We start from the raw sequence: 12683 nt of genomic DNA, 5'->3' as shown, positions 1-12683 counted from the left end.
AGTGAGACTCCGTCTCAAAAAAAAAAAAAAAAGAAAAGAAACCCTTCTGGCTGAGCCATTGGATGAGGAACAGCCATGAGGACCGGGTTTAGGGAGAGGATGATAAGATCTGCTGTGGGCATTCTGACTCTGAGTTGCTGTGGGCTATATAAGCAGTTTTGGATTTAAACCGTTAGATCTGGCCTGGCGCAGTGGCTCAGAACTGTAATCCAAGCACTTTGGGAGGCAGAGGCAGGTAGATCACGAGGTCAGGAGTTCGAAACCAGCCTGACCAACATGGTGAACCCCCGTCTCTACTAAAAATACAAAAATTAGCCAGGCGTGGTAGCAGGTGCCTGTAATCCCAGCTACTCAGGAGGCTAAGGCAGGAGAATTGCTTGAACCCAGGAGGTGGAGGTTGCAGTGAGCCGAGATTGCGCCACTGCACGCCAGCCTGGGCAACAGAGCGAGACTCCATCTCAAAAAAAAACAAACCAACCAACCAAAAACTGTTAGATCCACAGATCTGAGAGGAGAAATGGGCTGAGAAAGAGTACTCGCATTATGAACATATAATTCAGGGCCCTTAACTAGGTGTTAAGTAAGAGCCATAGATGAGCTTTAAAGGTCAGAAAACATCCAAGGTTATAGTAATGTTTGTGTATAGCTTGGTAAGAATTCATACAGTAACTGAGAGCCTCAAATTTTCAAAGGAGTTCAGGATCTCACAACAGAACGAACTAACAAAGATGAAAGGAGGAGGAAACAAACGAGGGCTAGCACTGAAACCCTCAAGAACTCCAACACTTAGGGACATCAGAAACTGGTGTTTAAATAAGGGTGTTGGAAAAAAGGACCCAGCTGTATTCCATTATGAAATGAACAGCAGGTGAAAAAGAGGGATAGCCAAATGTAAACAGCAATGCAAGAGTGTGGCTGGGAAAGGAGAAGCAGAAATCAGATCTTACTCCAGCCTCGTCTTTGAAAATGGAATCCATCTTTTAAGATCTTGGTGAAATGCCTCTTTCCACCTTCATTAAGCCTTCACAGAGTACCTGAATTAACCTCTTCTTGCTGAATTCTTCTACCACTATGTCTCACACATCACTGATCATGATGTAATCTGTAGAACTAAGTGCAACACACAGCTCTCAGAAGTGAAAACAGTGTTCACTTGGTCCTCTTTTGCATTCTTCACAGTGCCCTGTTCATGTGGGCATTCACTCTGACAGAAAGGATTTTATCTGGGAGGTGAGAGATGGGCCCCAACAGAACAATTGGTTAAGTAGTATGACTTTGGATAAATCAATTCATCTCCCTTCGGCTAATTTTCATTTCTCGTAAAAAGAGGGTGTTGGGTTTTTGGTGGACAAGGAGAGATGTGGAATTAGAACAAAGGTTCAATATAGCTATTGTTTTTGTAATGCAAATCATAGAAAGTAAAACTGAAAAGCCAAAGGACACTCGAACAATACATGAGAGAGGAATGGATTAGAAAAGGTTAGAAACATTGGATAAGAGAATTTATAATTTTAGGCTCAAAATTCTACAGTTATTTGATATTGCTGTTTAAGAGAGTGTGCAAGGCACTGCACTGTATATTTGACATAGAGAACAAATGCCATCTTTGTTCCCTGTAAATTGATATCCTGTTACAAACACCAAAGAATGATAAATGAAGCCATAGTTTTCTTTGTAAACAGATTCCTGTATATATACCTTTTTCTCTGTTTACTGTGGGTCACTATGAAAATGCACTAGGCTTGGTTTTCCCATTTGAAACATTCAACATTTATAAATTTGACTCTCAACGATTTGACTGCTTAAAGGAATAGAAAAAAAAAATACCATTCAATAGCACCAGTTGAATTGTGTGCCTTTTTCTTTGGAGGTAAATGACCTACATACCCAGCAAAGATTACTCAGAAGGCTTTGGTTTTATGTAACAGCATCACTAGGAACAAAGTACCTTCCCAAATATTTTACATTCTTTGGAGTTCAATATTTCCTTTTACCTTTCCTCAACACTTCAAACATTTAAACCTGAAACTGTTCAAGAACATGTAAAGTAAATACTCCTACATAACTTTGGGGTCAATTATAACTTTGCCAGAGGGTAGAGGGTTCAAATAATACCTCCGTAGCTGAATGAAGTAATCATTCCTCATCAAGCTCTACACAACAGCATTGGAATTCAAAACACCGAAGGTAGCTTTTACTTAGTATCTTTCAAAAGTCAAAGATTAAAGCACTTCTCTCTCTATAATCAAGGGGTCATTCCTTCACCAGAAGCACCTTAGTCTTGGCAACTCCAACTATGGCCACAGCACTGATGGGAATGTGCTAAGGACTGGCACTGGGAAGGCACGCAGACAGGTAATTCTTTCATCAGGTAGTCATCTCAGGGAGGAGTTCTGCTAGTCATAAAGTGGCCTAACCGCATTTCCCAATTCAGCAGTAACTAAAAGCTGTATTTCAGGAGAGAAAAACAATCTACATGCTTGGTGGAACATTATTATTTCTATTCTTGATTACTACGTAACAGTGACACAAATTAACACTCCCTTTTTAGAGAAAAGGTAAAAGAATGTGTGTATAAAGATTTGGACACAAATATTTTGTAATTTTGATGTCCAGGCTTAGATCACAGAGAAGTATAAATGAATAGGAAAAGAGAGAGTAGGGAACAATGGCACAGAGTGCTTTCACCTTCCATTTAAAAAAGTTAGCAAATAAAATTGTACAGCAACTGGCTGACTAATGCATTAAATACAACAATAAAAACTATAACAACGAGGCAGGAGGATCACTTGGGGCCAGGAGTTCAAGACTAGCCTGAGCAACATAGACAGACCCTGTCTCTATTTTTTATTTAAAACAAAAACTATAACAAAATGAGTTGAGTTCTTCCAGGGCTAATGTCCAGGATTTCATTTCACAAAAGCAAGTGTCTTAAATTACATTTACCTGCTTATTTCACGTACAAAGAGCTAAATATATCTAGGCAATAATGGTAAATATTTAACTTAACCAAGCAACGTAAAAGTAAGTTATAAAACCTTGGTATTATTTGACATTTTGCCCCTCTTCTGACAGAAGGATGGCCTCCTCTCATTTTTCTCTTGAAATGTAAAATGGAATTTTGGTGCTTTCCCCTATGTGCAGTATACTTAAAGAAGTATGTATAAAACTGTTCTCAAAATAAATTTAAACTACATGAGTCAAATCAAAAGAAAATAAGGGAAAGGAAAAACAATCAACAGGATAGTTAAAGCAAAGTTTAATATTTGTCTTCCTAAAAAAAGAAAGGCCTCACATTTTTACATTGAAATGTTTGGACTCTTGGTATATTATTTTTAATTCATGGGACAATGTGGCCATTTGTTTTTTCCTCTTAGGACATTGTTTTTTGAACACATAACTTAAGAGAACTGCCTAGGCCAAGTACAAATTCAAAGTAAAAAGCTTGGGAGAAAAGCAAAGAAAACCACCATCAGAAAAACACTTGGTAAATTTGGCATTCTTTCGAGTATATAAAAATAAAAGAGAACTCAGTTTAGAAAGATGATAAACAGAGGTGAGGAAAGAACGATTAAATGGTAGAAAAAAATTAACTCACATTTCTCCTTCTAGAAGCTCTATTCCTTTTAACTTATATCCTTCACGTGCAGTTTGCATATAGCAGCTCTGCTAAAAACAACCACATGGAAAATTTTTGTTCCAGATAATACTGCAGGACAGGGCTTGGCAGCTACAAGTTGTAATCAGAATGCTTCAAGAGCTAATGTAACAGAGATAACAACCAAACATGCATTAAAGTGCATAGTCTTAATTCTTTTTAAAAACAGGCTGGGAGAAGGTCAAAAGCTCTTAGGTTATAGTGTACTTTATTCAGGAATGAGAACTTTTAAACTAGGAAGAACTTTGCTCCTATGAATAAGTGAATTGCTTAAAATAGAAATGATTCTTTTTTCCAGTTAGGGCATTCTTGTATTATTTAAGATGCTCACACATATAAGCCTAGAATGAGCAAAAACTTCCAGTTTCTAAAAATGAGTTTCCCCAGCAATGCTACAGGCCTAAATTGCCATCTACAATTTATTGAGTCTCCTATAGCCATCTCACTGGCAACAGAAGAGCCCAGTTATTTAATAAATATGGAAATCCACAGTACAATGGGCCACTTTTTGCCAATATAAAGAAGAAAGAATGTTAATTTTATGTGTGCTAGACCCCAAGGGGAAGAATAAAGAGACCCGTGACTTGTTAAGTTTTCTGTATTAGTTGGCAGAGTGAGATAAAAGGAGTCACAGAGAGATTGTGACTTCAATCCAAGTTCAAATAACAAATTCAGATGGAGCTCTAACTTGGTGGAAATTAGGCACCATGTTAATGCAAGGAATGTGAAATGAGAGAAACCCCTCCATCCACAGTCAGAAGGGGTTTCATGTGATCCGCTGCTGTTATTCTCTCCCCCTCAACACGAGCTGGCACTCACACAGCTGGGCTAAGATGGCTTCCAAAGTCCAAAATAAGACGCTAGCCCAAGGCAGCCCTGGCCCTGCTGCTGGAACTCAGAAGCAAATGAATCAAAGGCTCTTTTATTCTCCCTACCACCAGAACATGCTCCCTCTCTGTTGTGGACTAACTGCTTGCCAAAATGAATTACTTAGCTTAAAACAGACATAAAGAAATCTTAACTCATGTCCCTTGGAATTTTAATAAGTTCAGGTGACCAAACAAGTTGTTTTGTTCCTTTCTAGTTTGACGTAGAAAATTCACTTGTGCTCAGGAGCCCATGAGGAACATTAGGCCCTAGCAGAAACAAAAGCTTCACAAACTAGAAGATACAGCTGACAGCCAAACTTCATACATGAAACTGGGGTATTGGGAAGGCGTTTTTTTCACAAGGATATCTAAAATCAACACAAATCTTTGTTCTTTCTTTAAAACCAGCCTTCCTTTATGATTTTGTTGTTGCTGCCGGCAGGACCTCAGCTCTTCCAAGAACAAAGTGTAAAATTCATTTGTGGAGACTTCCCTGGCATCTCCCAACCCTCCACCCCCTGTTCTCACTCTAAACTCTTAGGTAATAGTCCTTCATTCTTCATTTGGCAACTAATCATATATGTCTATATAACATATTTCCTATAAAATGATTGACAGCCTGTCTTCACGAACAGATTAGAAACTCCTTAAGGGCAGAGAGTGGGTCTTTCCTTCCTGGCATTCCACACACGGCACATAACAAAAGCTCCTGAGATACCTGTTTATTATTCAGCCAGCAGGCATCTGTTGAGCTCCTATTCTGAGCCAGGCATTGCACAGGGGCTCAAGACAGCACCCAGCACAGGAGCATGGCAGCCAAAGGCCCTGCACACAGGTCTGCCTTCAGTTAAGAACCAAGAGTCCTCAAAGAATACTGCTTAAGCAGTCACTAAACTATTTAAGATAAATAACAAATATTTATTTCCCCAAAAGGATGATTTATGTCCCCCAAAAATTTACGTTGCAGCTTATTGACGAGCTCCCCATCTGTCCCTTCCACCCAAGGAAATGTCTGAGAAGAGGAATGCTAAACTGCAACAGAGCTTCGGCTGCACATCTACAGCTCTTCCCTCCACCATTTCACAGCTAAAGAAACAGGATGAGAATGGTCAAATGCGCCTGTGGGTGGGTAGTGGCAAAGCCCAGTCGAATCTAGGTCCTGACACTAAGTCTGAGCTCCCTTCCGCTATAGCACAACGTCCCCACTAAAAGCATCAGTGGTTGCTCAAATTACATTTTAAAACAAAATTCTTCAAAAGTAATAGCCCATCTGCTACAATGGCCTTTCTGGGTGTCGGTGTCTGTAAGAAAATTAGGAGTGCTGCGTACCTAATACACGTTTTGAATCTATCACCTCTGAAACTTTCTCAGTCTGCAAATCGTCAACAGCTTATCTACATATTTTTATGTTAACTCCAAAATTTGGAATTTTACTTATTCTAAAAAAATCCTGTGCATTTTATTCCTTACATTTTAAAAGCAGATTATGGCAAAATACACTGAAGTAATCAGTCACTTGTCAACCAGATTATCCAACTATAACTCTTGCCATATTTTGTTCCAACATGATATCTCTTTTTTTTTTTTTTTGAGACAGAGTCTTGCTCTGTCGCCCAGGGTGGAGTGCAATGGCACGATCTCAGCTCACTACAACCTCTGCCTCCCGGGCTCAGACAATTCTCTGCCTCAGCCTCCCGAGTAGCTGGGATTCCAGGAGCCTGCCACCGTGCCCAGCTAATTTTTTTGTATTTTTAGTAGAGATGGGGTTTCACTATGTTGGTCAGGCTGGTCTTGAACTCCTGACCTCGTGATCCACCCGCCTTGGCCTCCCAAAGTGCTGGGATTACAGGCGTGAGCCACAGCACCCAGCCCCAAGATGATCTCTTAAAAAAATAATTTTAAAGAGCCAGCAGAATTCTGAAACTACCCTCCAAACTAATATACCTTCCTAACAGTAATTTTGAATCTCAAAAGGTAGCAATCAGATTTAGAGATTCAGCAAGTTTCACATGGAGAGTTTTGTGCTTATCATTAAACCCAGGCACAACAAATGAATATCATTAACTATCATAAAGGCTTAATGTAATTGCAAGTTGATGGCCTCTGTTAATAGAAAAAAACATTTTTGCTACACTTGAAAAGGTAAAAACCCTGGGAATCTGAATGGAATGTTTACTAACATGAGGATAGCAAGAAAAAATTTCCTTCAACAGAATAATTATGCTTATTCAATCACTGTAAGCAGAAACAACAGAATCCATTGATTGCTAGCGGTAATTGCCAAAAAGAGTAGGAAGAGCTTCTAGACATGACAATCCTCTTTGTTGTAGTGACACTATTCAGCAGGGGTTTCATGCTTAGCACAGGTCCTGCGCTGTCTGTGAACCAAAGAGATGCTGACACTTGGCCTGCCCAGCCCCTCCTCCATGTCAGATGTCAGGTGCCCACCCAGTAGGAGAGGCTATTTCTGTTTCTAGGCCCATTTCCAGAACCAGGGTTGTGTTCTGGAAGTCCAAACAAGAGTTGTCCTGTTAACTGACAGCTGCAGAGCAGGCAGAGAACCCACGCTGAGTACAGATTACCCACCTAAGAACTGACTGGGGCCTTGCTCCCAGGCTGGCTGTCAGCTAAGAGGCCACCTTGCTCTGGCCTCAGAAGCAGGTTCTCCTGCTGAGATTGTGCACCTGCCCAATACTGACAGCCGGGCTATGGAGGAGCCCAAACTTAGTGTTCGGGCTTGAGGCGAGGAAGCTCCTCCTGCAGAGCTATGGTGGTAGCCAGCTGGCTTGGAACAATCCTTTGTTTACAGACTTGCCTCTTATTTCAGCTAAAATTTCAGGTTCTGATGAAAATCCCACCATTATTTCTTTAAATAATTCTTCAAAAGTCTGAGCACCATTGTTGAATGCATACTACCAAGACTTTACTTGTTTTCTGTAACCCTAGTGACAGTGATCTGTTTATGATTCCATCAGGTCCTTAACAAAGTAAAAAAGGCAGCTGTTTAATGTATAACACAGGATGAAAACAGAAACACCATAGTAGCAACCCTGAAAAGAAGCATTAAAATTTTCACCTCCATTTTAAGTAGATTTTAAAAACTTCCAGGAGAATGAAACACATACAACAGGAGAGAGCCCTTTTGCAAATACAGAAAAAATTAAAAAGAGAAGGAAAATCTGGGCAATCTGCTGACTACTCTTGACTTTCATTTTCTTTTGTCACTCTTTAAGAAATTTGAGAAAGTCTTCTGCATCAGACTAACACACTAGTGTGTTAAAAAAAAAAACAATCCTCCTTGGCCCAGGCACGGGGGCTCATGCCTATAATCCCAGCACTTTGAGAGGCTGAGGTGGGAGAATCACGCGGTCAGGAGTTCAAGACCAGCCTGGGCAGCATGGTGAAACCCCATCTCTAAAAATACAAAACAAAACAAAAAATTAGCTAAGCATGGTGGTACTACTTGGGAGACCAAGGCAGGAGACTTGCTTGAACCCAACAGGAGGAGGTTGCAGTGAACAGAGATGGCGCCACCGCACCCTAGCCTGGGCAACAAAGCAAGACTCTGTCTCAACAACAACAACAAAAAATCCTGATTGAGTTGACTATTAAACAGTAAACATAACATGGAGTTGTAAATGGAATTTATTGGGGGGCCATAATTGAGATGGCTTTAAAGATAAAACTAAAACAATTTAAGATCAGACATAGTGGCTTAGAACCTGTAATCCCAGCACTCTGGGAGGCTGAGGCAGGGCGATCACCTGAGGTCAGGAGTTTGCCACCAGCCTGGCCAACATGGCAAAATCTCATCTCTACTAAAAATACAAAAATTAGCTGGGCGTGGTGGCACATGCCTGTAATCCCAGCTACTGGGGAGGCTGAGGGAGGAGAATCACTTGAATCTGGGAGACAGAGGTTACAATGAGCCAAGACCGTGCCACTGCACTCCAGCCTGGGTGACAGAGCAAGACTCTCTAAAAAAAAAAAAAAAAAAAAAAAAAAACTATAGGCTCATGCCTATAATCCCAGTACTTTGGGAAGCCAGGCGGGAGGATCATGAGGTCAGGAGATCAAGACCATCCTGCCTAACACAATGAAACTCTGTCTCTACTAAAAACACAAAAAATCAGCTGGGCGTGGTAGCCAGCACCAGTAGTCCCAGCTTCTTGGGAGGCTGAGGCAGCAGAATCATTTGAACTTGGGAGGCAGAGGTTGTAGTGAGCCAAGATCGTGCCACTGCCCTCCAGCCTGAGTGACAGGACTCTGTCTCAAAAAAATCAAATAAAACAAAACTAAAACAATTTTTTTTTGTCACTTAAAAGCCCTTTTAAGGTCTACCTTATAAATGCTGTAAACAGTGAGACAACTGTCAAAGTCCCATAGGCCAAATATTTCCAAACAGAATCATGATGCTCAAACTCCCCGAAGTCTCATTTAATAATTACGGTACCAAGCATCCAAGATACCTTTTCATAGCAAATCCATTCATCACAAATCATTATCCAGAAACATTTTACCTACTGGGTGGCCAACAATGTTTCCTTTATCCAGAAAAATAAACATTCTACATGAAAAGAAAACAAGCATAGGAGATGTATGTATACATGCCTGTGTCTTTGATGGTCAAAGCTACTTTAGCAAAAACCATCTAAACTGGACACCAAAGCCAAAAGATCAATAATCTGGGAATGTCAAAATCTTCTCGGCCACCAACCTGACAGCTAAAATACAAGCCTTGTTTAACTCATAACACTCCATGCCGGTTTCCTCTATTGTGACAGCCACCCTGTCCACTGTCTTCCTGGACCATCTCCATCCACTTCATGCTTAAGAAAACACCAGTGCTACACCAGGCAAGGAAAAACCTAGTTTCTCCCAAGCTGTTAGGCATATTCATCCTCCTGTGGAAAACACAATGTAGGCAGCCCACTCTCTTTCTCAAATGTTCCCATGGCTTCAGTCTACATTGAACTTGTTTCTCACACCAGCCAGAAAATATTTATACCACTCAACTTACACAGTCATATACCACTTTGCACTATTGTTTGACTTTTTCACATATGCTTGTATCAAGGTCCCAAAGACTCAAACAGCTACTTACAGGCAAAGACCAGGTCTTTCGTTTCTTTAGCGCTGTGCATCTGATCCAGAGCCCACCTCATTCTTGTATTCTCAACTAATATTGTTATAGGAAAAATTATAATCTGCAAGGACCTTTATTTTGTTGTTGCTGCTATTTTTGAGACGGAATCTCACCCAGTGGCCCAGGCTGCAGTGCAGTGGCACCAACTCGGCTCACTGCAAACTTCACCTCCCAAGTTCAAGCATTTCTCCTGCTTCAGCCTCCCTAGTCGCTGGGATTACAGGCGTGCACCACCACGCTGGCTATTTTTTGTATTTTTAGTAGAGACGGAGTTTCACCATGCAGGCCAGGCTGGTCTCCTGACCCCAGGAGATCCACCCACCTCAGCCTCCCAAAGTGCTGGGATTACAGGTGTGAGCCTGAAGGTCCTTCAGAGATATCCTAGTCTAAGCTCCACATTTGAAATGAGGTAGGTGAGAGTCATTAACCTTTTACAGTCCAATCAATCAGGCAGATCTTGTTCAAATGCAGGCCTGTTTTCTCTTCTGTAAAACAGAGATGACACCTACCTGAGAAAACAGTTGTAATAATCAAATTATAGCTTCCTTTTGGTTGTTTTTCTTGTGAAGGCATGATCTTTTTGGTTGATTTTTTCCCTGGTTAATAGTTCAATTGAATTCTAAGCCCAAGAGGCAGGGCTTTTTTCCTACTGTATTTTCTGACCTTATGGTTGGTGTCCAGTACAGTACCTGGTGTCTTTTGAGTAAGCCATGAACTAACCATGTGAAAGAATGCATTAAACCTCTATTATCACTTTCTTGTTCAGCAAATGTGTTATTCTTTAGTTCCTTTAAGAATCTGTCTTTCCTAAACTGGGCCTTCTCAAAACAAATATACTCCCTACCCTTTTCTCTCTCTTTATTTCTTTCTCTCTCTACACACACACACACCCTTCTCTTTAAAACAGGTGGGAGAAAAAAATTGCCTCTCATATTTTTGGAATAAAGTTAGCATTTTTACTAGGATATTCAGGAAAACTGATGGACAGGATTTAGAGGGATTACACATCTCTGGAGAGCTTTCTTATGATTTGCAGCATCACGTCCTTCAATAAAATTACTTGTCTATAACAAATTCTGGCAGAAAGTAAATCAGAAATTTACTGATGAGTTGTCAGTGAAGTTAAATGCTTCACTCTGTGTACTTCACTCTGTTCTATGAAAGCAAACAGTAACTAATAGGATTAACCTGAGCTCTAATACTGAGTGTAGATATTCTTCAACGACAAACGGGTTCCATTAGTACAAGCATTAAATTTATACTATATTTAAGGAGGCATAAATTTTGCTTTTGCAAACACATTTTTCTAGAAAAAATATTTGGTCCAGATGCCAGGAGAAAAGTGTCATTTCTTTCCTTTGCAAGAGGGCACCGACAAAACAACCAATGGGGAGGAAGAATACGTTCCCAGACCTCTGAAGAGGACACAGGTTTCCACTAAAGTAAGGTTGATACTTTCAAGGAATATTTTTCCTAACAGCTAAAATGGTTTAACATATAGCATCTTGTATCAATTACACAAACACCATTAAAGCCACTCTGGTTCCCTGCGAAAGGACAGCAACTGAAATCCCTTCTGGCTTCAGCTGTCTCCTCCCGCCGAGTTTGACAGCACATCCAAGGCGTCCAAACACCAGCCACTAGGCTCCCCCCAGCGCCCTCCTCTCGCAGCACCCGCCAAGACTACCGGGCCAAACTCCAAAGTCCCTCAATTCAAAACCGCGAAAATGTGAACCCTGCTAAGCAAACGGCAGGGCGCGTAATAACTTTTCTTTCTTTCCCTTTTGCGCGCATTCGATATGCTTGTCTCTACTACCAACTCCTCAGGTCCACAGCCTGCTTCCCGCAACCTATCTCGAGGGGGCGGAGGAGAGGGAGCGCGCCCACCAAAGACAGGGCTGGTGAGCCCTAAAACCTCGGCGGTTTTCCCGGTGCGGGAACCTCAACACACATCAGCTCCCTAATAATCAGATGCAGGAATAAGTCAGGGAGAAGGCGCCTCTCTCCATCGCACCCCATCCTTCCTAAGGAAGAAGAGAAGCGTGCAGCAGGAGTTTAGCCACAAGTCTGGGCCCTCTTACGGGGCGAGCAGGCCTGCAGAGCAGGCTGTCGGGAACCTGGTGGAAGAAAGTTGTCCGGCCAAGTGGATGCCTGGGCGTGAGTGAGTGCAAGGCACCCGGGGTAGGGGCCAAGGGGAAAGAGACCGGCATTCGTTTAAGAACCAACCCCGTGCGCGGCCAGCTGCAGCCGCCCGCGAGCCGACTGGGGAGGGGTGTGGACGCCGAGGCCGGCGGATCTGCGCCTGCAGCTCTACTTACATAACGCTTCAACTTTTTCTCCGGGGGGGACTTTCGGAGCCATCCGGAGCAGACCACTTCGCCACCGCTCATGGTGCGCGCGTCTCGGGCTCCCGGCCGGGTAACTGAGGGGCGGCGGGCGCGCTCCCGACACAGCCGACGCCTGTCGAGCGCGCAGCGGCGAGAACCTCGCTCTCGGCTCGCGCACTCCGGCCCGACGAGGCGGACGGGGTCCAAGGCGCGGGGGTTACTGGAGTTCAAGTCTCTCCTCTGCAGGCCGGCGAACCTCAACAGAACGCGAGCCGGGGCGGCGGGCGTGCCGGCCTCCTTTCAGGGCGCCCGCCTCGCCTTCAGGGGTGCCGTCTCGCCAGCCGCCTCAGCAGCGCTCGGACTCAGCGGGACTCTGCCCCGACTCGGAGCCGCAGCCGCGGTCCCTTGCGCTCCGCCCCCTAGGGACAAGACCTCCCCAGAGCGCTTTCCGAAGCAGACAGCGCGGCTCACGCACACACAGACACAATGCCCCGCGCGGTGCCCACTCTCGCTCGCCCGCCCTCGGTTTCGGTGCGCCCGGGCGATCTTCCTTCCCCCTCCTAGGGGGAGGGTGGGTCACTTCTTGGCTCACGAGGAACACCGTGGACAGGGGAAGCCGCGAGCCGCCCTCGGGCAGCCGGCGCGGGGCTGGTGCCGGGTCACAGAGGGAGCCGCAGGGTTGG

At 43.3% G+C, this 12683-nt stretch overlaps 1 protein-coding gene across 4 annotated transcripts in view; it reads right to left on the bottom strand.

Moving 5' to 3' along the window:
* GAB1 (GRB2 associated binding protein 1) overlaps positions 1-12375 on the bottom strand; it is a 132372-nt gene extending 119997 nt beyond the window's left edge. For 2 of the 4 annotated variants that reach the window (XM_017534464.2, XM_017534476.2), the window contains exon 1: positions 11992-12375. In XM_017534464.2, the coding sequence (XP_017389953.1) occupies positions 11992-12063 (72 nt within the window). In that variant the 5' untranslated portion in view covers positions 12064-12375. Of the gene's footprint in view, positions 1-3598; positions 3699-11991 lie in introns of those variants that run through there. The other 2 variants (XM_017534456.2, XM_017534480.2) reach the window with 2 other exon arrangements.
* Between the last annotated feature and the right edge of the window lie 308 nt (positions 12376-12683).

Source organism: Cebus imitator, unplaced genomic scaffold (assembly GCF_001604975.1).
Source record: "Cebus imitator isolate Cc_AM_T3 unplaced genomic scaffold, Cebus_imitator-1.0 Scaffold4, whole genome shotgun sequence".
Taxonomy (NCBI): Eukaryota; Metazoa; Chordata; class Mammalia; order Primates; family Cebidae; genus Cebus; species Cebus imitator.
This window is presented reverse-complemented; position numbering and strand designations above follow the sequence as displayed.